The sequence below is a fragment of the Schizosaccharomyces pombe genome, assembly GCF_000002945.2.
Source record: "Schizosaccharomyces pombe strain 972h- genome assembly, chromosome: I".
In the NCBI taxonomy this organism is placed as follows: domain Eukaryota; kingdom Fungi; phylum Ascomycota; class Schizosaccharomycetes; order Schizosaccharomycetales; family Schizosaccharomycetaceae; genus Schizosaccharomyces; species Schizosaccharomyces pombe.
The window spans coordinates 1,340,194-1,368,134 of NC_003424.3; the positions used below are offsets into that span (position 1 = coordinate 1,340,194).

The 27,941-nt window shown below is 36.2% G+C and overlaps 8 protein-coding genes and 15 long non-coding RNA genes across 23 annotated transcripts; 8 read left to right on the plus strand and 15 right to left on the minus strand.

Annotated features, from left to right (window-relative positions):
• The first annotated feature begins 27 nt into the window (after positions 1–27).
• On the plus strand, positions 28–2,255 carry cut23 (anaphase-promoting complex TPR lobe subcomplex subunit Apc8). The gene is made up of 3 exons (NM_001018730.3): positions 28–340; positions 633–1,351; positions 1,390–2,255. The coding sequence occupies exons 1-3, from the start codon at positions 207–209 to the stop codon at positions 2,232–2,234; spliced, it is 1,698 nt and encodes a 565-aa protein (NP_593300.1). The 5' UTR covers positions 28–206; the 3' UTR covers positions 2,235–2,255.
• SPOM_SPNCRNA.2584 lies at positions 463–1,602 on the minus strand. The gene has a single exon (NR_191952.1). It is a non-coding gene; the product is annotated as a non-coding RNA (long non-coding RNA).
• Positions 1,864–4,592, minus strand: cut9 (anaphase-promoting complex TPR lobe subcomplex subunit Cut9/Apc6). Its single transcript, NM_001018731.3, has 3 exons — positions 2,975–4,592; positions 2,786–2,921; positions 1,864–2,729 (listed from the first exon to the last, which is right to left on the minus strand). Exons 1-3 carry the CDS (start codon positions 4,561–4,563, stop codon positions 2,439–2,441), a joined length of 2,016 nt encoding a protein of 671 aa, NP_593301.1. The 5' UTR covers positions 4,564–4,592; the 3' UTR covers positions 1,864–2,438.
• SPOM_SPNCRNA.735 lies at positions 3,806–5,674 on the plus strand. The gene has a single exon (NR_151107.1). It is a non-coding gene; the product is annotated as a non-coding RNA (long non-coding RNA).
• mtr4 (TRAMP complex ATP-dependent RNA helicase subunit Mtr4) lies at positions 4,731–8,296 on the minus strand. The gene has a single exon (NM_001356009.2). It carries the CDS (start codon positions 8,247–8,249, stop codon positions 4,896–4,898), a length of 3,354 nt encoding a protein of 1,117 aa, NP_001342839.1. The 5' UTR covers positions 8,250–8,296; the 3' UTR covers positions 4,731–4,895.
• Positions 8,297–8,423: 127 nt separating this feature from the next.
• SPOM_SPNCRNA.2585 lies at positions 8,424–9,140 on the minus strand. The gene has a single exon (NR_191953.1). It is a non-coding gene; the product is annotated as a non-coding RNA (long non-coding RNA).
• rna14 (cleavage and polyadenylation specificity factor complex subunit Rna14) lies at positions 8,571–11,038 on the plus strand. The gene is made up of 2 exons (NM_001018733.3): positions 8,571–10,678; positions 10,722–11,038. Exons 1-2 carry the CDS (start codon positions 8,587–8,589, stop codon positions 10,829–10,831), a joined length of 2,202 nt encoding a protein of 733 aa, NP_593303.1. The 5' UTR covers positions 8,571–8,586; the 3' UTR covers positions 10,832–11,038.
• On the minus strand, positions 9,288–9,831 carry SPOM_SPNCRNA.2586. Its single transcript, NR_191954.1, has one exon. It is a non-coding gene; the product is annotated as a non-coding RNA (long non-coding RNA).
• SPOM_SPNCRNA.2587 lies at positions 10,380–11,007 on the minus strand. The gene has a single exon (NR_191955.1). It is a non-coding gene; the product is annotated as a non-coding RNA (long non-coding RNA).
• Positions 11,039–11,371: 333 nt separating the features above from the next.
• nup40 (nucleoporin Nup40) lies at positions 11,372–13,540 on the minus strand. Its single transcript, NM_001018734.3, has 2 exons — positions 13,231–13,540; positions 11,372–13,043 (listed from the first exon to the last, which is right to left on the minus strand). Exons 1-2 carry the CDS (start codon positions 13,464–13,466, stop codon positions 12,164–12,166), a joined length of 1,116 nt encoding a protein of 371 aa, NP_593304.1. The 5' UTR covers positions 13,467–13,540; the 3' UTR covers positions 11,372–12,163.
• SPOM_SPNCRNA.2588 lies at positions 13,277–13,596 on the plus strand. The gene has a single exon (NR_191956.1). It is a non-coding gene; the product is annotated as a non-coding RNA (long non-coding RNA).
• Positions 13,597–14,027: 431 nt separating this feature from the next.
• On the plus strand, positions 14,028–16,991 carry fin1 (NIMA-like serine/threonine protein kinase Fin1). The gene is made up of 3 exons (NM_001018735.3): positions 14,028–14,226; positions 14,495–14,518; positions 14,565–16,991. Exons 1-3 carry the CDS (start codon positions 14,167–14,169, stop codon positions 16,647–16,649), a joined length of 2,169 nt encoding a protein of 722 aa, NP_593305.1. The 5' UTR covers positions 14,028–14,166; the 3' UTR covers positions 16,650–16,991.
• SPOM_SPNCRNA.2589 lies at positions 14,581–15,841 on the minus strand. The gene has a single exon (NR_191957.1). It is a non-coding gene; the product is annotated as a non-coding RNA (long non-coding RNA).
• On the minus strand, positions 15,967–16,191 carry SPOM_SPNCRNA.2590. Its single transcript, NR_191958.1, has one exon. It is a non-coding gene; the product is annotated as a non-coding RNA (long non-coding RNA).
• On the minus strand, positions 16,737–19,303 carry SPOM_SPNCRNA.736. The gene has a single exon (NR_151108.1). It is a non-coding gene; the product is annotated as a non-coding RNA (long non-coding RNA).
• On the plus strand, positions 17,428–19,375 carry SPOM_SPNCRNA.737. Its single transcript, NR_151109.1, has one exon. It is a non-coding gene; the product is annotated as a non-coding RNA (long non-coding RNA).
• On the minus strand, positions 17,618–18,099 carry SPOM_SPNCRNA.86. Its single transcript, NR_151242.1, has one exon. It is a non-coding gene; the product is annotated as a non-coding RNA (long non-coding RNA).
• Positions 19,376–19,785: 410 nt separating the features above from the next.
• On the minus strand, positions 19,786–20,738 carry SPOM_SPNCRNA.738. Its single transcript, NR_151110.1, has one exon. It is a non-coding gene; the product is annotated as a non-coding RNA (long non-coding RNA).
• A 201-nt stretch (positions 20,739–20,939) lies between these two features.
• Positions 20,940–23,981, plus strand: pas1 (cyclin Pas1). The gene has a single exon (NM_001356010.2). It carries the CDS (start codon positions 22,378–22,380, stop codon positions 23,611–23,613), a length of 1,236 nt encoding a protein of 411 aa, NP_001342984.1. The 5' UTR covers positions 20,940–22,377; the 3' UTR covers positions 23,614–23,981.
• SPOM_SPNCRNA.2591 lies at positions 21,686–22,020 on the minus strand. The gene has a single exon (NR_191959.1). It is a non-coding gene; the product is annotated as a non-coding RNA (long non-coding RNA).
• A 606-nt stretch (positions 23,982–24,587) lies between the features above and the next one.
• SPOM_SPNCRNA.2592 lies at positions 24,588–26,600 on the minus strand. The gene has a single exon (NR_191960.1). It is a non-coding gene; the product is annotated as a non-coding RNA (long non-coding RNA).
• On the plus strand, positions 24,603–27,775 carry cdr2 (serine/threonine protein kinase Cdr2). The gene has a single exon (NM_001018737.3). The coding sequence runs from the start codon at positions 24,653–24,655 to the stop codon at positions 26,978–26,980; it is 2,328 nt and encodes a 775-aa protein (NP_593307.1). The 5' UTR covers positions 24,603–24,652; the 3' UTR covers positions 26,981–27,775.
• Positions 26,729–26,999, minus strand: SPOM_SPNCRNA.2593. The gene has a single exon (NR_191961.1). It is a non-coding gene; the product is annotated as a non-coding RNA (long non-coding RNA).
• Positions 27,776–27,941: the final 166 nt, after the last annotated feature.

A 27,941-nucleotide genomic window follows, 5' to 3' on the forward strand; every position in this document is an offset into this window, starting at 1 on the left:
TCGTTTCCTCGAGTTTGAATTTAGATCGTAAACAAGTAGCTAGACACACAAAAGCATTTGAAAATAATTCTCCTTTAATGCCTAATTCTTTATGTTAATCAACCTCCAAAACATTTAAATTTTTCTAATTTTTTTCTGCTTGTTTTTATTGTCAATTGTGAAGTGAACAAACTACCTTAATCGCTATCAAATCGAACCTAACTTCTATGACTGTGTCGCTGAATACAATGATGGGAGTTGATGGACTCGAAGACCAAGAACAACTACGAGAGATTCGTAATTGTCTTTTAAAGTGTATTTCTGAATGCTCTGAAAGAGGTTTAGTTTACGCTGTACGATGGTATGCAGAATGCAAGAGGAGCTTTAATTAAAAAATCTATAATTTAAGCATGAAATTATTGCAGAAAACTGTTAATTTTCAGTTTATGATTACTGTAATTTTACTTGTTTGTTATGGATAGCATTATCCTCATTCAAAAGTCCAACGGTTTTGTTGCTATTAGTTTCGAAACCTCATGTAATTCAAAGCAATTCTTCAAGAAATGTTTAACTGAAGTTTTCTTTATTATCTATTGTTGTGTGAAATCATCCTTCCACTTTTAGTTAGCTTCCTTTACTGACGCATTTTTTAGGGCAGCTGAAATGCTCAATGGAATGAATCCTATTGAAATGGAACATATTCCATTTTCATCGACCCCTACTGGAGAGTTCGATTTGGATCCTGATATGGCTAATGAAAAGCTACTAGAGGTTGAGGAGAAAAATATTTATTTGCTTGCAAAGTCTTATTTCGATTGTAAAGAGTTTGAGAGGGCAGCTTATACTTTGCAAAACTGCAAATCGTCTAAATCGATATTCCTACGATTGTATAGTAAGTACTTGGCAGGTGAAAAGAAAAGTGAAGAAGAAAATGAAACCTTATTAAATACGAACCTAACACTATCATCTACAAACCGAGAATTTTATTACATTTCTGAAGTTTTGGAAAGTCTTCATTATCAGGGTAATAAGGATCCTTATTTGTTGTATTTAAGTGGAGTTGTATATCGAAAGAGAAAGCAGGATAGCAAAGCTATCGACTTTTTAAAATCTTGTGTCCTCAAAGCTCCATTTTTTTGGTCTGCTTGGCTAGAGTTATCATTAAGCATAGATAGTTTGGAAACGTTGACAACAGTTGTCAGCCAGTTACCTTCAACCCACATTATGACCAAAATTTTTTACGTCTATGCATCTCATGAGCTTCATCAAGTTAATAGCTCTGCGTACGAAAAACTTGCTGAAGCGGAAATCATCTTCCCTAATAGTCGTTATCTAAAGACTCAGCGAGCACTACTCACATATGACAGTAGAGGTATACTATTCTAAGTCTTTTATTTACTAACTTTACAGACTTTGACGAAGCTGAGTCGCTTTTCGAGAACATACTAACAAATGACCCATATCGTTTAGATGACATGGATACTTACTCTAATGTGTTGTTTGTTTTAGAAAACAAGTCGAAACTCGGGTTTTTAGCACAAGTCGCTTCTTCAATAGACAAATTTCGGCCCGAAACTTGCTCTATTATTGGCAATTACTACAGCTTACTTTCTGAGCATGAAAAAGCTGTAACTTATTTTAAGCGGGCTTTGCAGTTGAATAGAAATTATCTATCTGCCTGGACACTAATGGGACATGAATATGTAGAATTGAAAAATACACATGCTGCTATCGAATCTTACAGGTTAGCAGTTGATGTTAATAGAAAAGATTACAGAGCGTGGTATGGTTTAGGACAAACTTATGAGGTTTTAGATATGCATTTTTATGCACTTTACTACTTTCAACGAGCTACTGCTTTACGCCCTTATGATCAAAGAATGTGGCAGGCTTTGGGAAACTGTTATGAAAAAATTGATCGTCCACAGGAAGCAATAAAATCCTATAAACGTGCTTTATTAGGATCCCAAACTAACAGTTCAATTCTAGTCCGTTTGGGTAATCTTTATGAGGAACTACAAGATTTGAATTCTGCCGCTTCTATGTATAAGCAATGTATTAAAACTGAAGAAACGGAGATTTCTCCAGAAACAATCAAAGCACGAATTTGGCTCGCAAGGTGGGAGCTTGGTAAAAAAAATTACAGAGAAGCTGAGCTTTATTTAAGCGAAGTATTAAATGGAGACTTAGAGTTGGAGGAAGCCAAAGCTTTGCTTCGCGAATTGCGTAGTAGGATGGAGCATTCATATGATTAATATAAATTTTATGACCAAAAAGCGTGCGCTTAAGTATTAAATATTTAGTAGGGTTATCGAATTAAATTTTAGGGTCTTTGTAACTTTATATTATAAGTGAATATAATACACCAATTTTATCACATTAAAAGTTCCTTATCTATATGAGTCATGATTATTTGATAGTCATTAAAATAGTAACAAGAATTAATAGAATTTCGACAATTATCGTTGCTCTGAGACATTACCTTCAATATCATCCATCATCATTTCTGATCGAGAATCCGCATAAAGAACCTGTGTACGGTCATTCACGGATTCAGTCACCTTGCCTGACTGGTCTTCCATGCTCATTGATTTATCACTTGTATTAAGGTTTGATTGCTGCATGTATTCACTCACCTCATCTTCAAAGACATATTTTGAATTAAGAAAACCAGAAGTTAAGGAGTTTTCTTCAAGTGCTCGTTTCAATAAATCCGAAGCCATGATTTCATTAGGAGATATAGCCAGACTCTAATCAATGTTAAATAAAACATCAAACAGATATTTCAATATATATATAAACTTACCTCGTGTAAGTGGGTAATAGCTAAACCAGGGATTTTTTTATGCAAATAGACTAAAGCAATCGCTGTATGAACATTTGCATCATTTGTAGAAAGTAGTAACCCTTGGTTAAGGGCATCTATTGCAGCGTCATACATCCTAAATGATGTTAGTGAAAAGTAAAAAAAAGTTGAAAATTATATATTCCTCACTTTAATTTACGATAAGCATGACCTAAGTTGGCCCAAGTAGCAGCCCAAGGTTTTTCATTGCTTTGCGTTTTCTTTACAAGTAGCAAAGCGTTTTGGAAATGATTAATTGCAGTTTGCATATCAGATTTGTTAAAAGCTACGACACCCAATTCATTCAGCAAGAGTGGGTCGTACTGAAAAAGTGCATAAGAGCTTTGGAGGTACTCATTTGCTAATAAAATATTTCCTAGCTGCATGTGTTGCATACCGAGAAATAAATATGGAAGATGTGTGCCTTGAAATAGTCTTGCCGCCGTCGTATAAGCTGAAATTGCTTGATCATGCTCACCCTCTATAGCAAAGGAATGTGCAAATCCAATCCATGCTGGACCGAATTGTGGATCCATCGTAGATGATTTAGAAAAATATCTCCTAGCCTCAGAAATTTTGTTTACACAAAGGTAATATATACCCACTGCTAACCACGTCACAGCTTTTTCAGGATGCCTGTCAACCAGATCATTTGAAATTAGATATAGCTTATTTTTTTCTCCTGATTCGTGAAGGGAAGCCAAATGTAAGGGATAAACATCTAAATTGTACGGATCTATTTCTAAAATCTTTGTGGTAATGGCCAATACATCAATAAATCGAGACCGCACAAACAGAGTGTCTGCTTTGCATAAAAGAAGATCAGAGGATTTTTCGAGTCCATTGATAGAAGAAAGATAATCCTCGGCCCTCCGAAGTTCATCTTCGTGTGAAGTTTTATTAAGTTTTAACATATAGAGAGATCTCAAAAATGCTGCGTCCTCTTTAGAATAAGTGGAATAGTTAAGTTTTAGAACGAGATCCCACTCTTCATCAGCAGTAAGGAGATGGTTAGAAACCAATTGATCAAAAGCTTCATAACATTTAGCATCAACCATTAACGCTTCTTTGTAACACTCCTTAGCTCGATCAAAGTTGCTCAGGTTTGTGTAAACTTGGCCGCGAAGATAGCACATCGAAGCTTCTAGTTTTATACCGCCATCTTGCATGAGCAGTTTATTAGCATTCTTTTCATCTTTACGAAAAGGGTTAGTTTCACCTAAAAGATTAAGTGCTCCTTGCCAGTCATATAGTTTTACTAAGCAAAAGGCAGCAAGGTATCGACAAGCAGAGCTTCGATTATACAAGTCTTCTTTAGTCAAAAGACATTTTGCCCTGGCATAGTCTCCAGTACAGCAATATACCTGTGCAAGCCAAAATGCATCATTTGGATTCCCAGTTATGTCTAAAACCTTTTCTCCTACAAATGCAGCACATTTATACTGTTGTTGCATCAGTGCATCATGCCTCCACAGTCTCAAGTAATCTTCTCTAGACAATGAATCTGTGTTTTGAGCATTCCTTTCTTTTAAAAAGGATCCATCTGTCGATGTATTATTAGCTAAATAAGTCATGGGACTTATTGTCAAAGTTGACAATTGTGAATTGGAATTATTCGCATTCAAAGCACCCATAGAAGGAGGTGTCATATAAGCTGCATTTGCATGTGCATCTGGATGATTATGATTACCAGGAGTAGACTGCATTCGAGAGTCAGTTTGCGTTCGTTTAACGACCATTACAATCTGAAGGGTATGTTTACTTCGCTAATGATGTTGTTGACTGACTTGTATTTAGCCAAGATTTAGCACTCGTTAAGTCACCGCATTCTACACATCAAGAAACATGTCACCTAAATTGCTATGTTAAATAAATAAATTTTAAATTCGAAATTAATGGTAATTTGGGAAGATAGAATTTTCTTTTTAAATGAAGCAACTATTTAAAACTCTAAACCCCAAGGACTTTTCAAATACATTGCTCTACATGAATGGCGATATGATGCCTAAAGATTCAATTATAATTTATCCCAAAATCCAAAAATTAATATTAAGCAAAATCTGAATAAATTCTACAAATATAGTGATGCACTAAAAACAATATCCCGATGTATGCATGCGATAGTGTCTTCCATTTTTTGCTGCAAAGAAGTATTACCTATAACCTTCGCAGCATCAACCATTTGTCGTATAAGTTCTTCAAGCCTTCTGAACATGCGGATCAGTGAACCTTCATAAACATCAGTCATTTTGCAGATTTGAGCAAAAGAGGCTCCATGTGCCCAAGCATAAACAACCTCCATTAGAGATGGCTTAAAACTATTAACATATTCCTCTTCATTAAGTTCTTGCTTACTTTCCTTGGAAACTTTAGCAATCCGACGTGCCATCTCTTGCAAGATTTTCAAAGGACCGGCAAGCTCTTCTTTCATTCTTTGGTTTTCTACTTCACTCTTTTCTTGAAACACCAAGCAACTTAGGAGAGCAGCACATTGTTCTGGGGTCAAATCGTTAAACATACCGTTGAAGATCAGCTCAGTTAATAATAAACCATCACCGGAACTTATCTCGCAAGCTACACGGCCCTTAACTTCAATAACGTCGTCAGAAGTGGTAAATCCGAGACGACGTAGAACACGCTTACGACTATTGAGCTCATCTAATTGCATAATCGAGCGAGCTTTGGAAAGTTTTTTCTTTAGGTCTTTAACCTCTTCGAGTAAGGCTAATTTTCTCAAATACTCGGCGTATTTTTCTTCCAATTCAGAAAAATTATGCAATGGATTTGACAACAATCTTGACTCTAAAATATTTACTTTCTTCATAAGCTTAATAAAAGTAGGTTCCTTAATGTTCATATTTTCCACAGGATCTAGTAAAGTAATTCCTTCAGGAAAGCGTCTTTTGACCTCCGATAAGGCTTTCCCGACTGTAAGCTTTTGACCTTGAGACTTTAAATCATTAGGTAAAAATACGCGAATATGGGCAATACCATCTAAAGAGGACAATAAAAAGGGAACAACTTCAAATTTCCCTTTGTCCTCTGCAGCAGGTGGATGCACTTCAGGCAGATGACCACTTCTAATACGCAATGGCCCTGTGTCGCTAGCCACCATTACAAGAGTATGTACTATATATGATTCTTGGGGTAAGTACTCATTTGACTGCCCTTTAGGAAGTGGTCGCTTAGAAACATTTACGACGACGCCCCAATCAAAGTCTTCATTTCCAACTTTAACACGCACAAGGCGACCTCCTTGCAAAAAAGAAAGACAAAAGTTGGGGTGGTTGACGACAGTACGAACATCTGTTCGATATCTTTCCAATTGAGTTTTTAATGTGTGATATTCTTCCAAGGGGCGCTCATCAAGTATTGTAAAAGAATCATAATGTTGCTGAGACTCCTCTAACTTTGCCTCCAATTTTGGAACCTCTAAACTGTTCTGAAATTGGAAGAAACATCTTTCCAGCATGAACTCGGGGGAAATTCCCTCTACTCGCAATAGGTTAAGAATCATGTTGTAGCTTAAGTGGAATGCAGAATCTAATCGGTCAGCTTCACCTTTAAGCATACTTTTTGCAACAGGCGGATCCATTTTTTCGTCAATCATTAAAATTACAATACCACGGTCATCCAAACCACGACGACCAGCACGACCGCTCATTTGAATGTATTCACCACCTGATATCCAACGAAAAGTTTTACCATCGAATTTTCGAACGTTTGTAAATACGACAGTTTTTGCAGGCATATTTAGTCCAATAGAAAATGTTTCTGTAGCGAACAAAACCTTTAAAAGGCCTTCCTGAAACAAAATCTCGATGACTTCTTTCAAAATTGGCAATAAACCAGAATGATGAATACCAATACCACGTCTAAGAAGAGGTAAAATATGCTCTATTTGTGGTAACTCTCTATCCTTCTCCGATAATTGGTTCACTGCATTATTAAAAATCGTGGTGACCAAATCTCGCTCAGTTTGGTCGTTCATGTCTAACTTTGACATTTGCAAGGCCAAAGCTTCACATTCTCTTTTGCTAAAGCTAAATACAATAACCGGGTTATAATTTTTCACCATAATCATTTTTACGATTTTGTAAATATCAGAAGGTCCTTTGACACCGCCTTTTCCGGTCTTTCCTTTCTTTGCATTACCTTTAGTAGCCATAGCGGCAGGGTCATCGCCTTGTTTTTCCATCAATGCACTCATTGCTCTTTGAAAGTTTTCTTCTCGGAAATTACTTTTCTCATCAACCACTAAATGAATGCCATCGCTACCGCTAGGGAATAGGTAATGTTGAAGAGGCGTAGGTCGAAAATCTGTATAAACTACATGACAAGGCTGACGATGAATTTTTGTAATCCATTCAGCAAATTGCATAGCATTTGGAATTGTAGCAGACAGGAAGACAAAATGTGATTTGTCGGGTAATAAGATAATGGTCTCTTCCCAAACAACACCGCGCTCTTTGTCACGCATGTAGTGAATCTCATCAAAAATAACCCACGCAACTTCACGCATAACCTCTGAACCACGATACAACATTGAACGGAGAATTTCAGTGGTCATAACCAAACAAGTAGCATCTGGATTAATAGTAACATCACCAGTCATAAGACCGACATCTCCAAATTCAGCAAGAAGTTCTCGATACTTTTGATTACTTAAAGCTTTGATAGGACTTGTATAAATAACTCTCTGTTTATCACGAAGCGATTGAGCAACTGCATATTCTGCAACAACAGTTTTACCAGCAGATGTATGAGCACTGACCAAAACTGATTCTTGACGCTCAATACAGGCAATAGACACTGCTTGAAAAGGATCCAAAGTGAAGGGATATGTGCGCGCAGGGGGTATGGGACTTTTATGTTTAGAGATAGGTACATAATCATAATTTGGAGGAATAGAGACTTGATGACGGACCTGATGACGAAGTTCTACAACTTCTTCAGTAGATGATTTAGCTTCGGTCATCCCAACCTTCCCAGCAACTTGTAATGATGCTTCCTGCTCAAAAGAATCAGCTACCGTAGCCTCAGGTATAGTATCGCCTTCGTTTTTTATAGATACTTCATTGGAAATATCATCAGCAGCAATGTCTCCTATTTTTGGCTTATGTTTGGTATCAGCGACTGCAGAATTGTTAATATGAATTCCGTTAACATCATTGTTAGGAATAAGGTCTTGGTTATCCTTCAGATTTTCGATTTTAGCTCTTTTAGTTGCAGATTCTTGTTCCCCTACTGAAGACTCCAACTTTTTTGTACCTTGCTCTTGGTTAGAGGCATTTTTATCTGTTAAAGTACGCTTTATTTTTTGTGAATTTTGTGAATTTTGTGAATTTTTAGATTCCTCCTTTAAGCTTTTTGGAACTTTACCTTCAAAGACTCCAAAAGCATCATCTAACTCACCACCAAACATCACAATTAAAAAGATTTCTTAAACTGCAATGTGGAGTTGGTGTTGGCAAAAATCTGTTTTTTCTCTGTTTACGAAAGATGTATTAGCATTTGTTAAATAAATTATACTACTTGATTCACTAAGTTACCTAAAGTATTGAAGCGTGAGCCTCACAAAATAGAATTAAGCACTGTGAAGTTTCTCCCAAATGTAGACAAATTTCCTTTATAACCAGCATTATGAAGCTTGCAAGTTGATTAAAAGTATTGAATGTTACCTCAATGTTACTGAAGTAACAATTTCTGTATGTATCAAATGCGAGAAAGCTGTGTGAATTCTACCAGCGAATACTTAAATTATGAATTCTGATGACAATGTCGAAGCCGATGCTAGCTCGAATATTATAAAAGATTCTCCAAAAATTAAAGAACAAGAAAATACCTCAACAGTTAATGAGAGTGATGTATTAGCAACTTCGACGACTGCCAGTAGTGGTGTAAAACGAAAACGTCTCCCAAATGACCTTGTAGGACAATTACGGGATAAAATACAAGAGAACCCTAACGATATTTCTTCTTGGTATGCACTGGTAGAAGAGTATGGATCTAAGGGGAAGCACGAAGAGTTAAGAGAAACTTATGAACAAATGTTGCGACCTTTTCCTTACGTTCCACGAGTTTGGGTTGATTACATTAGTTCTGAGCTTGCCTTTAACGATTTCCATGCCGTTGAATTGTTATTTAGTCGATGCCTTGTCAAGGTTTTATCGGTTGATTTATGGACGTTGTACTTAAGTTACATTCGTCGAATAAATCCAGATGGTGAAGGACAATCTCGTTCTACAATTACTCAGGCTTATGAGTTTGTAATAAATACTATTGGTGTTGACATACTCAGTGGCCCTATATGGTCTGAGTTTGTGGATTTTTTACGTTCTGGCCCAGCTAATTCAACATGGGAGCAACAACAAAAACTAGATCATGTTCGTCGAATTTATCAAAGAGCTATCACTACACCTATCCATAATATTGAAAAACTTTGGCGTGATTATGATGCATTCGAAAATAGTGTAAACAGAGCAACGGCCAGAAAATTTGTAGCTGAGAAGTCTCCTGTTTATATGGCGGCGCGGGCAGCAATGAGGGAACTTTCAAACCTTACAGAAGGACTCAGAGTTTACGATTTTACCTTTGAACGTAAGTATACAAAAGTTGAAAGAATAGCGTATTCCCGTTGGATGAACTGGATTAAATGGGAACAAAGTGATCCATTAGATTTACAACATGGCACGATGTTACAGAATCGAATTGCTTATGCCTTTGAGCAAGCGATGTTGTATGTTCCCCTTTGTCCGCAGATATGGCTCGATGGATTTTCTTACTTTTTGAGCATTTCGGATGAACAGCGTGCTCTTCAAACTATTCGTCGCGGAATGCGTTATTGTCCTTCAAATTTTGTTTTACACGTTCGCTACGCGGAACATGAAGAAGCGAATAACCGTACATCTGAAATCCGCTCTACCTACGAATCTTTAATTGCAGCTTTAGCTCGGGAAATTAGTCAATTGGACTCCAAAGCATCGTCGTCCTCTGAAAGCTCAACAGATGGAAACCCTCAAGAAAAAAAATTACCTGAACACCTAGTAAAGCGTAAAAGTAGACTTGTTCGTCAATACAGTCTTGCTTGGTGTTGTTTAATAAATGCTATTAGGAGGACTGAAGGCGTGAAAGCAGCTAGAGCTATATTTACCAAAGCTCGAAAAGCACCATATCAGTCTCATGAGATATATATAGCTAGCGCGATGATGGAACATCATTGTTCGAGGGATCCGGTTATTGCCTCTCGAATTTTTGAGTTGGGTATGAGACATTTTGGAGATGTTCCAGCCTATGTTTATAAATATTTGTCATACTTAATAGCTATAAACGATGAAACTAATGCTCGCGCGCTATTTGAGAAAGCCATCCCGAGGATTGCAGCTGATGAAGCTAAACCCATATATCAAAAATGGCTTGACTATGAAAGTAATTATGGCGATTTGAATGCAGCTATAGCACTTAGTCAAAGAATGGCTGTTGTTTACCCTCAAGAGTCCACACAAGCCATATTTTTATCGCGCTATGGCTTGAAGGATGATGCTGAGGAAGAAGAACGGGAAACAAAAGAAGCGGAAAAAATTAGAGAACTATCTGTTCGCTTAAATGGAGGAAATGGATTCCCGGGCCATGTTCATAACAACAGGGAAGATGATGAAGTTTCTATAGCCTCTACCTCTTCTAAAAGTAACGTCGAAATGGAAGATACTCGTTTACTTCCTGCGTCTTTGGAATTAGCAAACACTCAAGGAGCATCGAATCCACCTACTTCAGCACTTCCAACTGTTCCGGTACCGTTACCATCTATAATAACCGAATTTTTGGATGAACTCCCAGCTCCTCAAGTAATAACTGGTATGTTGCATAATTGCGCGTTTATTGACTAACTATCTTTTAGGTCCTCGAATCCAACCAACAAAACTTATCGATCATATTATTAAATCAGATATCCCTTTCATTCGTTTACGAAATGCAAATGCACATTTGAAGCGTGCCAGATTTAATTAAAAATTTAGACTATTGCAAAGAAATTTTCTGCACTCTTTCCATTTTTGGTGGTGAGCAAAGTGAACTAATAATGAAATAAAATTAAGTTTTAGGAATGATCGATGTTAAATTACAGCGCCAAACGATATAGGTATATTTTAAAGACGAGTTTATTGTATTACTCAATTTTATCTTTTTTTTAATATATTAATCGTTACAAGAGCAAAGCAATGTGAATTTAGATTTGAGGTTTTGGGTCAAGTATGTAAAATGATTTCGCAAATCATAAAATTCACTTTGGTATTGAATATAATTAGAAACTTTAATCGACGCTGAACCCTTACTTTAAAATTTCCTTTTTTGCTAATTATTCTTAATTTGTGAGGAATGAAGTTTGAGCTTCATCGCATTTCGCATTTAAATATGGTAACCGTTCTTATATTAAACTTAACCGTATTTAAAGTGGTGCATGAAGCATAACTACAGTAAAATTATGTTAAATCAATTTTTAAATTACAGTTGACTCGACACAGAGTACAAAGTTAACTATCCGCTTATTATCTTAAATTTTCTATTTGAAGCTTGTAAATTATATGAAAAGTATTTATTGGGAACTACCCATCGATAACATGATGTTTTCCGTAATTTAATATAAGCAATTATGTGATAATACTAATTTTCTTTTCTTTTTTGTAATGTATTCGACCGCAACTTCATGTTCTTAAATTAGAAATTCATATCATTAGGAACTCCAATGTTGTAACATAAATAATTTATCAATTTTTTTGATTTGATTTTAAAACCATTAGAGTAAAGCACATAAGTAACGTTCGGTTTTTCGTTCTTGATCTTTTCAAGGTTAGTAATACTTGCATAATATATATAGCAACTATAACCGTTGAAACTTTCTTGTTAACGGTTGAAGCGTAAACGTTTTATGTAGTAACAAACAGTGATTGAATGCCATAACGCTATTTCATCACAGGTGTTTTTAAGTATTTTATTCGAAAGTTCCACTGGTCCGTAGTATTTTTAAAAACAAAGTAACAAAAATTCGTAAGTTAAACTTCGATTGTAAAAATCGTGAAACAAATCAGATATGAAAAGTACGCTTAATTCTGAAAGGCCTTAAAAAATAAGTAATTAAATTCACTTCAGAAATTCCTCATATATTAAAGCAATAATGTTTGAGAATTCCAACGAAAAACCTTGTCAAAAGCAAATCATATAACAAAGTATTATAACCCAAAAATGTACTGTACATATGAAAACCTTTCAAGCTTTTTGTCTGTAGGATCGACTAAATAACCAAGTTTTGGCAATCATAACATCCAAATTAATTGAGCAACAAGTTTAAAACCCAAACAATGTGTGCAATACGACTTGAACAATTTTTCCAAATAGAGAAGTTTGAAGCGAAGTGTTGTCAGAAGCAGTTTTAGATTTTTCTTCCTCATCTATTGGCTCAGTTGAACCAAAACCAAATAAATAATGAAATAACCAATTACGAGGTTGATGTTTCTGAGAAGATTTAAAAATATCATTTTTGTGTTGAACAATGACTTTTTTACCAAGACCAGATTGGGATTGGAAATGGGCATCAGCATGCACGGGAATAGACATTGAGGTTTCGGAGGAAGAGGCATCCGTCATTTCCAAGTCTTTATTGCTGTTTCTTAACGTTTTCGGAACATGCTCCTTCGCTTCTGCGGGGCTGTATATACATCCAACCATAAAAGAGTCATTTATCAACATTCCGTTAGACAAAACTGCTTTGGCAGCAGAAGAAGGCTCAGCATATGTTAATTGTAGCCAGTTACCAGATATGGGACCCTTGGAGGGAGTGAATCCGGCACTTGAAGCAGTTAATGAATTCTCGCTAATAATAGTTCCAAAACGAGAAAATTCAGCTATTACTTGATTTGTCAATTCTGGTGGGAAACCGAAAACGATAACGGAGGTATTTGAATCTTGAGGAGCGCCAGACATGGTAAAAGAAGGGTCGTATACCTTTTCAGAGACAGGAGAAAAAGGGGAAGAACTTTGTCCAACATTGAGAGCATTAATTTGCCTAGAGGAAGAAAAGTCATAAATGGATTGAGTAGGAGGAGCATCTTCAATTAAAGATCCGGTACCTAAACGATTTGTATGCAAAAACGGTTTCGGTGTACCAAAGCTGGGTCCGCCGAATTTTGAAGAAGGGGGACTCGAGAGAGATAAACGGAAGGAAGAGCTATTTAGAGAAAATTAGTAAAGGTTCTAAGAGTTTATGTCTAATATTTAAAAATTCATAGGGATTAGGCTGAAGCTCTAACAAATTTGGATATAGATAGATATTAGGTAAAAAAGCAATTATACTAAACAATTTTTTAATCCTCCGTCTTCAAATGTCCCTTAAACTCTTCAAAGAAATTACTTACGATGACTCATATGGTTCTGCTAAAGGCGAGCTAACCTCTGGGGCAAATCGACGCTGCTGACTTGATCCAAAGTGTGAAAGATGACTGGGAACAAATTTTTTTTCTTGTGGAATGTTAGAAACAGATGTTCGAAATCCACGATATTCTTTTTGAGGAGAGGGCGAACGTAAATCATCGACAGAAAGTGGCTTTAAGGTTGATCGATTCGTGATAGAACCACTTCCCCCAAAAGACATGTTTCCGGCAATATTACTAGAGTCTTGTGATAGACTGTTGTGTAACATATGTTTTGCAACGTATATAAATTAGCGGTAAGTTCATTTGAAGGAGATGGCTTGCATGGAATGAATCATGAAGCCTAGCGTAGATCACTAAAACCAATTAACGCAAAATAACAGTTTATTGTTAATGCTATTGATTTTTATAAAACATGCAGATAAATCTTTTGAAAGCCTCAAACTAATATTAATACGTTTAGCTATTCATTTTTTTAAAACTTGATTTAAAGGACTCTGTTAAATTCCAAGCTCATTTACAACAAACCTTATACAATCATGTCATAAAAGGCATTATAGATGATAAAAATTCTCCACAACTTTTTCTCATTGCTTATTGAATAGCGTATCTTTTTCTTACAGAAATTAAAATGCGACTGGATATATATTATAATCGTAGCAATAAGCACCTGAAGTAACAGTGTTACTCCTAACCATGGCAACATTGTTTACACTTGATGATTTAACGAGACACTGCAGAAGAACCAAACATAAACATCTTGGCTTGAAATTCATATACTTAGCACTCAATCACTCCAAGCAGTATTTTTTATATTATTAATTGATAGAAGAATTTTTCTTTTTCTTTAAAGGTCCTACCGAGAAATTTAGTTTTATTTTAAGCTTACCTGAATCTCATGGGCTACTTCTGTTCTGAAGTATGGAAAAATACAAGATTCTTGAGTGTATTGGACATGGGAGTTTTGGAAGGATTTATAAAGTAAGTTTTAATCTTATTTTCACTGAAATTGGTTATTGGATAGCAAAATTCTTTCTTGTTTTCAGTTTATTTGCGAGCAACTACTTGTGGTTGGCAAATGAATCTATAGCATTGAATCAATTGTTTTCTTAAGAAACAGGGAAACTATATTGATTTAAATGCTTTTCGCTATTGTTTGTACTCTATTCAAAACAGTTTTTCAAATTGAAACTTTGATCGATATTTTTTTTTGCAACTCCTTTTTTATGCATTATGCTAACTATTATAGGTTCAACGCTTAAAGGATGGTGCTGTAAGTTTGAAAGCAATTTATTTTTATAGTTATTAATACTTTTTAGCTTTTGGCTCAGAAGGAAATACACTTTGGTAACATTACTCGGCAGGAAAAGCAGTACATCGCAGATGAAGTGAATATTCTTCGTAATCTTAAGCATCCAAATATTGTTCAATACTGCGGAGAAGAATTGAATCGTTCTGCGCAGGTAATAAACCTTTATATGGAATATTGTGGTCATGGTGATTTAGCCAATCTTATTCAACGTTATAAAGAAGAGAAAAAGAGATTTACCGAGCAAGAGGTTCTCAAATTTTTTACGCAATTACTACTTGCTCTGTATCGCTGCCATTATGGAGAAAATGCGCCTGCTTGTGACTCACAGTGGCCAAGAGAAATTTTTCATCCTAAACAATCTGTATTGCATCGAGATATCAAACCTGCGAATATATTTCTTGATGAAAATAATTCAGTTAAGTTAGGAGACTTTGGTTTATCCAAATTGCTGGACAATACGCGTGTCTTCACACAGAGTTACGTGGGAACTCCATACTATATGTCTCCTGAAATAATTCGGAGCAGCCCTTACAGTGCGAAGTCTGATGTTTGGGCTCTTGGCTGTGTTATTTTTGAGATCTGCATGCTTACGCATCCCTTTGAAGGAAGGTCGTATTTGGAATTGCAACGTAATATTTGCCAGGGTAATCTCTCCTGTTGGGATCATCATTACAGCGACGATGTTTTCCTTCTAATCAGGCATTGCTTAGAAGTTAATTCAGACCTCAGACCTACTACTTACCAGCTACTTCGCTCTCCTATTTTATCCGATATTCGTAGTAAATTGGAATCCGAGAGAGTAGTCTTGGAACAAAGCGATTTGCTTCATAAAAAACATCAGATGCTTATTCAATTGGAAAATGATCTCCAATTTCGCGAGCAAAGGCTTTCTGCTCGGGAAAGTGAACTCGAAAACGTTATAGCTTCTCGCTTAGCCCAACGTGAAGAGATATTGCGACGTGAGTTGGAAAAGCAACTGCGTGACATGGATGCTCGTTATCAAAGACACATGCAAACCGTAGTAAACTCTATGCAGAAAATGCGTGTTACAAGTCCTGTGGATCATAATGAACAACCTGAAAGCAGTACCGCTGAGATGTTTGTAGATTGTACAATTGAAGCATCACAATCCCCCCTACTTCATATTCCTAAGTTAGGAATTAGCAAGCCCTTGCAAACGTTATCGTGTCCGGGTTTCACTCTAACTACACAACAACCGATATTGAAAAGACCTACTCTCCGTAAAGAATTATCAAGCAGAGCCTTACATACGACTGCAACATTAATGAAATACAGAGCTAATGCGTCATCTCTAAGGACTACACCTATTGATAAAGATGGCCAAATTACATCGTTACAGCAAAAAAACGGCACGTCGAATCAAGTGGCGGATTGCATGAACAAGTTGCTGCACACATCTTTGGACGGAAAGAAGCTAAGCCCTTCTGAATTGTGTAATAAATTTTCAGACGGTGAAGGTTTACCAAATCGAAAAGTTAGCAAACTTAGCGTAGAGAGCGATGAAACGGCAGTGAGTGCTTCAAGTGGTGAATCCGTCCCGACTGATTCAACGTTGACTGATACGAAGTCAAAGTCTGTTTTTGTCCACCCACCTTCTCCGCAGAGTCTTTATGTGGAGAAACTCGAAAAGTTGAATATTCGTTCGGACGAAGTGTCGAAACCTTCGAAAGCTTCAAAAACCTTACATGGCTATGCTTTACCATCACTAGCGTCACCTTATGATGTTCATGCTGAAGAGAAGATAGCAAGAGAAAATGAAATGGATGGCAATTTTAAGACGATGAAGATCAATCAACACCCCGACGAGTATGTGTTACGGACTCCGAAAAAGATACAACTGTTGGAAGGACAAAAGCGGTCGCCTGTAAAACAGCTGGGAAGACTTGGTTACAACAAGCTTCGACGATCAGCGATGGACAATGCAGGATTGGAACTACGAAAGGCGGCATCTACTTCGAACTATACTAGCTTACAGTCTCGAACACTACCCGGGTCTTGGAGAGATGATGAAGAAGAAATTCCAAGACCCTTTCTACGAAAAATGCTTGACGCCCGAATGATGAGGGCTTAAGTAAAGTTCCCTAAGGTGCATTTAATTGTACGAGAATTATATTAGCACAAATGCGTACTAAAAAAAAAATACAGCAAAAAATAAAGGCCCAAATGTAAATGAAATTATTGAAATGCGTACCGTGTTGAACTTCCCCTAATTATAAGGATTGGTTTTCTATTTATTCAAAGAAATGAAACACTGCTGGTCAGCGTTTATCACGAAGTTTATTACTAATAAAGGAATACAAACACGATATTTGCATCTACAAGTTCTCGAATATGAGATGCTAGTAAATTGAGCCTTTTAACAGTACACATTTAGATGATTAGGAAATTTTGAATAACAATATTTTTCCCCAAATTCGAATGAGCCGTATTGTAAATGGAATTTAATTTTATAATTTTTGAAATAATATTACACAGAAACAAAAATTCATGGATGTAGTAATTAGAGAGAACCAAAGAATTAGCTAAAACTACGAAACGCCAGCCTTGACAAGAGAGACTGTTTTTTTTTTGGTGTAAGGATAAGTTGCGTAGATAATAAATGGAGATATACGTAAATTCGTATATGAGTAGATATCTGGTATCTGGAGAGATGACTTATCAAAAAGAAGCCGATTATGGAAGCGGCATCAAAAATAGTCTAGAAAGAAAACAAAGTGGAAGTAATAGAAGTAAAAAAAATTTTTACAATTTCGGGTGGCAGAAAAAAGGATATTAATGGTATACGAAGTGACACAAATAGGATTCCAAATGAGGGATGAATCAATTAACCACTTGACGGATTGATAATAGCAATGATGAAAATAGCAGAATATAGTACAAACTAGTAATTGACAAACACATATAAATACTTAGTTGTAATGTAGAAGTATGAAAGTTAGTCATTCATTGTTATTTCATTTTATTTACATACTTTGACTTAAAAGAAGTGCCGACACATGTTACTACAATCTTAACCCATTCTTATCGCATAAAATGTTTGTTTTGTTTAAATTTCTTTGTTTTTGTTTTTTATTTTTAGAGCTATCGAAAGTATCAAATTTTCTTTATGCTGCCAACTAAGGCCATTGGATATTAAAGTTCTTTCTTTTCTTTGAGAGATAAGTCAAATCACCAACTTGCAACCCCCATCTTTTTGTATTATCAACTCTCTCCCTATATCTCTTTACTCAGCACAATATTACTTTACACAAACCCTTCTCCATTCATCCTTAACTCTCTCTGATCCTTTAGAGTGGGATGAGAAGAAGCTTCGCTAGCTAAAACATATCCTATTATGTAATGGACTCATTATGATGTCTCGGTGAAGCAATATTTCCTTTTTCCACTGTATGTCAATACTTTACGTGGTATGTGATGATTATGCACCGCTATATGATATTTGTGCACTCACTTTTGTCATCCCAAGAACGCGTAATTTCCCTTATCGTAATGCATGCCATTTAACCTAATTTACCCAACATCTTCTTCAGCCTGTGTACTCTGTTACCACCTCTGCTTCGGCTGCATGCATAACCCCCACCAAGTACCTAGAACCCTCCACTACAACCGGGAAGTCTAATGGGTAGTGGTAAAGAGAGGTAGGTGATTAGGTTAAAAGGAGGTCTTTTAAGATAACAACGTGGTAATAACGCTGCTGACTCTATTTCGTAGTAGTTGTGACTTACTAAGTTTTAAGGCCAAAAACTGTCAAAACAGCAGTTGTCTTGTGGTCCGACAAAGCGGAGCAAGAAAGACGGGAAGGGAGGAATTAAGTGCCTTGGACTCCTCGGTTCAAATCAAATAAAGTAGGCACTTTTAAAAAACGGGACCGTTCCATGTAGTGGTGGAAGAAGAGAGAGAACCTTGAAAAAAAGAAAAGATAAATAACATATAATATTTGTGTACAAAATGAAAAAGATGGATTAATTTCAAAGTTAAAGTGTAAGAGAAAAAAATAAAGAAAATTTGTTATTTATCTCAACCAAAAAAAAAAAAAAAAAAAGAAAAAGAAAAAAAAAGTATTAAAGGATTCCGTCAGGTTTGCACTTGTTGGAAAGCTAAAAAATGTTTACAGATCACCGGATTTGGGCTAATTGCGTGGAATCCGTGAGTGCTGCCAAAGAGTAGCAGATGGGATGAGATGAGATGTGATGCGAATGTGAATGTGAATGTGAAAAATTGTAAGCCAAATGCTGTTTCTCACGATAAAAACTAAAGAAAAGCATACATTGAAAATTAGAAAAGATAAAACAAGAAAAACAGATTTGGTGCTTATGCGCTGGTCGGTAAAACAGTTTTCCTTGGACTGATAACAAGAGGGATGGATAAATAAACACGCTCGCTGATAACTTGTAAAAAATAATCAAAATAAGAGTAAATAAAAATGATAAAATAAAAAACAACGATAACAAGGGACGAGTGGGTGAAAGGAAATTTTATGTTTGCGTTTTCGTTGAACCAGCGCAGTACAGAAATACAGAAAGAATTGGGAAGTACAATAACAGCTGGGATGTGGGATGTGGGATTTAATGGTAGGCAGGATAGGGTAAGCAATGCTGGGACAAAGAGAAAGAGGTGAGGGGGGTGAAAAAGTTTTGTGAAAGAAAGGATTGTTTATGCTACGGTTGGAGAAGAGAGGCGAGGGGAAGTGAGGATGGCTTGGATGTAGTAAGGATAATAGGAAATTAGAAATAAAAAAAAAAAAAAATTTGGATATGATACATAAATGGTAAAAAATAAATAATAAATTAATAATCATAAATTAAAGAAAGAAAAAAAAAAGTAAAGAAAGCAACGGTGAAAGTAGTTGAGGAAACTCAAAGAAAACAAAATAAACCATAAGAAGAGGAAAAGTGTTCAATCGTAATAAGAAAAAAAGAAATCAAAATATATTTAATGAAATTATAATAGCAATAAAATAAAGATTATACTAAATTCATGAATGATAATAAATAATAAACAGAAAAATTTAAAGGGCAAAAAAGTAAATTATAAAAATTAAATTAATTATAAGGTAAAATAATTTAAAAATTTTAAAGTACAATAATAAAAATTCGAAATATTTGTTTATTCAATAAACTAATGGAGAGATTTTCCATATTCAAAGTTTTGTTTCATTACTAATTTATAAAATGATACTTTTACTTTTGATTTATTTTATAAATTTTATTTTTTGCTTTTGATTTAATGTATTAATTTTATTTTACTTTTATTTTTTCACTCTTCAAATTCTTAACCATTCGCGTCTTTTCATCGCATCGCCCATCATATTTCCTGCCCAACAACTGTATTCATCAATAATATCGCTACTTTCATCCTACATCTTTGCCTTCGCAAGTTGCGCAAGCTTGCTCGCCATTTCGAGTGCTGATGGAATCAGCGATATCGATGGAGTTAGCGATGCCATCACAGAAATTGCAATTTTACACATCACAAAGTAAAACAATTAGCAATTCTTTCAAAATATCCATCCACTCCGCTTAAAGAAATCATTTCATCTTCATACCACCCCATTATCCCACCTTCTCTGATGGATAGTGGAATCCGCCTTGAATGTCTCTCTCTCTTACTATTACTTGCTTGGCATCTGAGCTGAGCCAATCCAATGTCGCTTAAAGCAGCCCAAAACTTGGGTAACATAGCGAAGAAACGCAAAGAAAAAAAAATTTCTTATGAGGAATCAGAATCTATCGGAGCCATGAATCATGGACACCACTTTCATATTTTTGGAACAAAGCAAGAAAACCTCTAGAATAGATTGGAAGCAAATTGATCCAACTACCACATGTCCTTCATATCCCCCCCCAAACATCATTCATCTATCCCTATGAGCCTCCTTCCTCAAATCCTTTTCCGCATTGCCTTCCCCTTCGCTATACCTAGACATTACAGAATTTATCCATCCCAATCTTCCGCCCCCTCCCAATTTTCAACTGCTAAACCTTGCTCTGATCCAATTTTTCCATTGTTGAGGCCTTTCTGGATGCAGCTTTCCAAACCTTTCAACGTCCCGGCTTGACTTAACTTCCACGTCTTATCATTCACAAAATCGGCAGTCCAAGACGCCAACTTTACCGACGCGTTTTACCCCATTGAAATTATGGATGTTTGCTTTACGCAGTGGTGTGAAATCACGGTGGACTAACGTTTGATGTGCAAAGGATCTCGTTGTTGCAGATAGTGTTACCTGCCACTCTCGGTAACAAATGTGGTTGACAAGCCGCGACTGATGTTTATCTCATATAATCATAGATCTGCCACAATCACCTTTTTTTTCCATTCTTTGCATATATAACATCAGTCATCTCTCCTAAGAAGAGCCGGTCGTCCCTCTGCTAAGCAACCATACAAAACATAACGTTCATCCTTTCTTTTTTGTTACATTCGTCTTCCTTTCTTCAGCCTAGATAGAATTGGTTTGGTGTTTGTGCTATTCTCAATTTTCCTCGTTTTGGATTGTGTTTTTCTTGTTTTGTTTGGGAATCATCATTCATCCATTAACATCTTCTTTACTTTTTTTTTTCATCGTTCATCGAATCCTACTTCCTCTTGACACATAATTAGTCTGCTGGTTTCTTTCTTCCTTCCTTTAAACATTTTGTGAAGAATCTCGTAACCTACCATTCGGTGCTGCTGTATTATAAATCTAATCTATTTGATTCGCTACGGATCTTTCTCACCTTAGACCTTTACTACCTGAAGGGTTCTTTTCTTCTTCTTTAATTCTTTGTCACGATATATTATAACTTTTCATTTTCTTTTTATTTTATTTTATTCTATTTGCTTGTCTGGGTTTAGGTGCTTTGTGTTCTCTTTCTTCTATTCTTTTTTTCATTGTTCCAACTACTCTGCTGACTGCAATATCACGCCTCTTTGAATTCTCGGGAAAAGGCTTATCTACTTTTCCTTTGTTTCATTCGTCTGCTGTCGCCCTGTAGCTTTAACGTTTTCTAACTCCGTCGCTGGTTTCGTCGATTAACTTTGGGTTTCGCATACGGTTTCGTGTAATTTCAAACATTTATTTATTATTTATTTATCTATCTGTCGGTCTGTTTTCTTTGCTTATTTTCCGCATTCATCTTAGCTTATATTTCAATCGTTGAATCCCATCCCTTGCTTCATTCGTTTTTCTCTTCTGCCAACAAATTCTTCTAGAGATTGCATCTTTTATCGTCGTTAAGGAGATTGGTTAAGTAGTTTCCCTCTCATTTTTTCAATCTCTCCTTTCTAGCTTATTTTGGGTTTTTACACAGTTCAAGTTTTCCTTTTATCTGCCTGGTCCCCAAAATCTCGGTTTTGCTTTATTTTCTTTCTTCAAATTCGACTTTGTGCGCTTGAAGATTCGATTTCAAGCAATCATTATTATTTCTTACACTCTTTCTTTGGATGACTATTTTCGCCAACACATCTATCTCTTCATTTTTGCAACTTTTTAGGCTTACTAAGCTTCTTTTTCTTGTATAATAATATTAACTGATTTTGGGTACGTGTCTTCAACATGGCATACCTTTAGAGATTTCTGTTTTTTTCCAGTTAGGAGCACTGTTTAGTCAATCTACTCGTTCTCCTCATTGTGTTCGTCTTCCAATTTTTGTCATCCATTTTTACTTTTCTACTAAATTTTCGTCGAAAGCTTTCATTGTTAGCTTTTTTCCCTTTCATAAACTCGTATTTTCTTCTCTTTGAGAAAAAGCTTGCTAAAAGTTTTCATTTTTCTCCAACAGCTGCTTAAAATTTCATCTTAGATATTTCTCTACACGATGTCGAAAGTTAACATGCGAGCTTTGCTCGAGTCCTTTAGTACCGTGATTCTTTCTATCTACCCCTTGGCTAAAAGTACAAATCAACAATCACATTCGCACTCCCTTTCACTTACTCAGTTTTTGTATGAAACGATTCGCAGAAGTCGTGTCGATTACACTACGTTGCTTCTTGCTTTATATTACTTCATCCGTTTTCGTGATGCTGCTTCTTCTAAGCCTACTAACTACATTCCTCTGTTATGTGGGCGTCGTCTTTTCTTAGTCTGCTTGATGGCCGCTACAAAATTTTTACAGGATCGTAGTTTTAGCAATCGTGCTTGGTCTCGCCTATCAGGACTTCCAGTTGACAAATTACTTGTTTTGGAATATATGTTTTACCAATGCATCGATTATCGTCTTGTCGTTCCTAAACATATTTTTGCTAGATGGTCTCTTTTAGTTGGTGAATGTTGTGCTCACGCGACTGCACGTTATGATTCCACCGATCCTAATGTTGCCTCATTTGGCAGCGTCGCACAATATTGGGTCTCTTTGTTTTCTAATGTTCAATCTTCTCTAGATGATCTTTTTTCCATTGCCTGTTTAACGAAGATAGCACATCGCAGAATGAATGCTAATGCTGCTTTGAAGAATCAGGCTACGAGGAAGCCCTCCTCTTCTCCTCAAACAACTCAAGACTCATCACCTATTCTTACGATGGCACCTTCTACTCCAGTATCTGTTGGCAGTACCCCTCCATCCACTCCATCTGTTTTACCCATTGCCAAACAACTGGCTCCTATGAATGTCTGTAAAGCACATATTCAGGCTTCAAATCAGTCCCGCACTTTGACTACTGCTTCGCCACCCGAACAAATACCGCTTATGGAACCGCAAGTTTATGTAAATCCTCAAGTATTACCGGGTCGGTTGTCAAGCCTTTCTAAGCCAGTTAGTCTACCACCAACTCCTTCTTCACCAAAGGTTGGAGTATATCGGCCAATGACTTCTAAGTCCAATGGAGGTGTTGCTTACTGCTATAATGCTCAAAAATTGAACAATGCTACTGGTCCAGTTACATTTAATATGCCTTTTGCAAGCGTCTTACCACTTGCCGTATCTGTGAGTTGTGATCTGGGTACAGCGTCTGCATATGTCGCGTCCCTCCCTCAACCTTGTTCTCAAAAAAGGCATTTAGAAGAAGACTACTCATGTTTAACGGAACACAGTGCTAAGCGTCGCAGTTACTTTTAATTATCAAGCCCAATCTGCGCTGTCTTCGCCGCTTCTTTCAAAAACTATAATATTTAATGAATAATTTCATAATACTGATGCCATTTTAACAGCGGATGTCAATAAATACCGATAATGTTTTCTTTCTATTGATTTATCTATTCAAATTGTGTGGAAGATAATCATGATATGGGAAACTTGATTAGGTTTATATTACTACCTTCTTTTCATATCTAGACTTGTCAATGTTTTGATTAAAAATCAAATATTGTTGTCGTTTCTATGAATCTTTTTTTAACATTCTAATAGCAAAACGATGTATATATGGTATGAATGAATTAACGATTGGCAACTATATTTACTTATGCATCTTGTAAATTGATATCAGTAGAGCAAGGTATTCAAAAAAGATAATTTTGTTGATTTCTTATGGCCATAAACTTGTCAAATAGTCAAACTATTTAGAGATTATGTATGTGCTCATTAAGATAGTTATATATTTTAGGCAGGTGAATGTAGCCATTTGAAATCTACTACTGAGCTCCAATCCTATTTGAAGGCTCTAAGAGTCCTTTCAATCATTTTTTAACAGAGTTGTCTAAGTAATATTTTTTCAACGATTAAACTGTGAAACATTGAACTAAAATATCTTGATCATTTACAAAAGCAGTAATTGCTACACCGTACTACTAGTAGAGCCAATTTTGATTACGGTCTTTAAAACAATGTTGAATACACTAATTGTAAGCGATTTTTGTAAAAACTAATAATTATACGTATCTTCTTGAACATCACGAAAATTAACTGATATTTCCCTAAAGTACAGTTGCAAGTAGGAAGGATTAAGACAAAACAACAAATTATATACTAAAAATTTTACAAATGTTAAAATCAATTTCACATATATATTTTGTTGTAATTAAATGCACTCAAATACTATAGCTTACAAGTTTAGGGAGCATTACGGAGAACATCCCACATATGCTGTTCTATGAATGGGGTTTGGATTTGGCCATCACCACTTCACCGATTTACTGGTTCTTTTGAATAGTTGAAGTGTATGAGTACAATTTCAGAAGTTGGACCTTGGGAGCTTGGTCTTTCCTTAGGATCAGGAGGACCAAATTCATCACGTTTAGCCAAACATCGTGAAACTGGGCAATTAGCCGTAGTAAAACCGATTGTAGGATGGTCCGAGCTTACTTCGAGCCAACAGGCTAGGATAGAGGGTGAATTAGTTTTGCTTCGATTGATCGAGCATCCTAATGTTTTGCAGCTCATAGATGTGATTTCAGCCCAGGAGCAACTCTTTGTCGTAGTCGAATATATGCCAGGTGGTGAGCTTTTTGACTGCATGCTTCGTAAAGGAAGTTTTACTGAGCAAGATACGGCAAAGTTTCTATGGCAGATTTTGTGTGGATTGGAGTATTGTCATAAACTTCATATCTGCCACCGGGATTTAAAGCCAGAGAACTTATACTTGGATGCCCATGGTTCTATCAAAATCGGTGAATTCGGTATGGCGTCTATTCAACAGCCAGGAAAGCTTTTGCAGACTTCCTGCGGGTCTCCCCATTACGCATCCCCAGAAATTATTATGGGGCGTTCATATGATGGTTGTGCTAGCGATATTTGGTCATGTGGAATTATATTTTTTGCTTTGTTAACAGGGAAATTACCGTTTGATGATGACAACATTCGTTCTTTGTTGCTAAAAGTCTGTCAGGGTCAATTTGAAATGCCATCAAATATCTCTCCTCAAGCCCAACATCTGTTGTACCGCATGCTTGATGTTGATTCATCTACTCGAATTACCATGGAACAAATTCGTGAACACCCGTTTCTTAGTTGCTTTGTTCATCCCAATATTTCTATTCCAATCATATCAGCCCCTATACAACCCATTGATCCATTAATAGTGCAGCATCTCTCTTTAGTTTTCAGATGTTCCGATGATCCTATGCCCTTGTATGAAAAATTGGCATCTCAATCACCCTTGGTTGAAAAAACTCTATATACTCTACTGAGCAGACACTTGCATCCGCCTTCCAGCGCTGCAGTTGATCGCAACCGCGCTGTGGTCGATGATCTCCTTGGTACAGCAGCATCCAACGGGCAGCAAATGGACGAGGAAGAAATTGAACAAGCTATCAATATTCCTACTTTAGCGCCTTATCCAATTTCTTATGCTGCAGAGTCTGTTCCTCGACCTGCTACTTCTGCATCGCCATTTCTTACACCTGTTACCACTTCTGGCACTTTTAATTACTCTTTTAATGCTACCAACCCCCAATCCATACTTCAACGACCAGCCACTACATCTTCTGCTGTTCCTCAACTCCCAAAATCAGTTACCCCAGGACTTGCATATCCCCACGATAGTTCAATGCTGTCATCAAATTACCGACCTCCTTCTGCATTATCTCCTCGCAACTTTAACGTTTCTATAAACGATCCGGAAGTTCAACTAAGTCGTCGCGCTACTTCACTGGATATGTCAAATGATTTTCGTATGAATGAGAATGACCCTAGTATTGTTGGTAATTTAGCAGCTTCCAATTTCCCGACAGGTATGGGACCTCCAAGAAAGCGTGTCACTTCTAGAATGTCCGAACACACTGGTAATCGAGTCGTAAGCTTCCCGCGCGGCAGTGCTTTTAATCCAAGAGTTACTCGCTTCAACGTAGGAAATGAACAATTCTCTAATAATATTGATAATAATAACTATAATCAACCATACGCAAATGCAACCATGAACAACTCTCGTCGTCTTCGTACCCCTAGTGGGGAGAGATCAATGCGTGCTGATCTCTCTCAATCACCAGCCTCTTATGATTCGTTGAATGTTCCCAAACATAGAAGAAGACAATCGTTATTCTCTCCTTCTTCTACAAAGAAAAAGCTTTCCGGCTCACCTTTTCAACCAAAACGATCATTTTTAAGGAGATTATTTAGTAGTGAGCCTTCTTGTAAATGCGTCTATGCCAGCTTGGTTGCTTCAGAATTGGAACATGAAATTTTAGAAGTTCTTAGAAGATGGCAGCTTCTTGGTATCGGCATTGCTGATATTATATATGATTCTGTGAGTGCTTCGATATCTGCTCGTATTAAACGACAAAATTCACTTAATCTTAAACCGGTTCGGTTTAGAATATCGGTACTGGCTGAGTTTTTTGGTTCACAAGCTGTCTTTGTGTTGGAAAGCGGTTCTTCTACAACTTTTGACCATTTGGCTACAGAATTCCAGCTGATTTTTGAAGATAAGGGGTTTTTGGATAATTTGGAACTCTCTTATTTTCAAGCTTCGGCATCCAGACCTGTTTCTCGAATGAGTGTAAGTAGTAGTCCTTTTGCTGTATTTCGTCAACGACAATCCGTCCAAAGTTAAATTCTTTTATTATTATTATTATCATTTTTTTTTGATTCTCCAAAACCTTTGCAAACTTCATTTTTCTCGTGATGCTTTGGAAAAAAAAGGATTATCAAAAAAGCTAATCGTTTGATAATTGAACATAATGTATACTCGTGGAAGTATTGGAACTTTTTGAATTAAGCTTTCATTTTGTCCCATATTGGAACTCTTTTTATACACCAACAATATCTTTATAGACCTCCATTCTTTTTCTGATGTTTTTCTTTTACTTGTTCAACTTGCTATATGGAACCACGGTTATCCGGGAAGCAATAAATGCATTTAATGATTAAATTATATTTTGCTGCTCTGCTACAATGTTTCTCTTGGAACCTGTTGAGTTTTGTACATGTGATGTTGTACTTGGAACTTACTCCAATGATAATAACTTGCATGTCTGAAGCAAGGTAATTTTTGTATTTAGTATGACCGGCTATTGCTGGCATCTTTTTTGAAATACATTTTTCTTATTTAATTTAGGTATAAAATTTTTTATCTTAATCAATCTTTTCTTTTGGCTTTCTAACTCTTCGTTCTAAATCACAATCTTTTTAGTCTCGTTTATTTCAATCGATTTGACTTTTTCTTCATCTTATTTATCACAATCAACTAGCACTAGCGGATACAATTTCAATGAACTGCAGCATAGGTCGTATTATGTTTAGAAATTTATGACCCTTCTGCTTGTTCTGTATAAATTAAATTTATTCCAATTAAGTATTTGGTCGCTCAATGCTAATTAGTATGATATTAAATTTGAGTGGAATTCAATATGTAACCTGCTTACTTCGATAGTTGAAGAAATACATTTGAAGTTGTAGGATATCTAGGTTATCTGCATTGTACAAAGAGTCTGTTTTTTTGGAATGAAGTACGTGACATATTATTAAGCACTTTTAAAATTGTCTGTGCAATTGCCTTTTCAGTATTTTTAGCG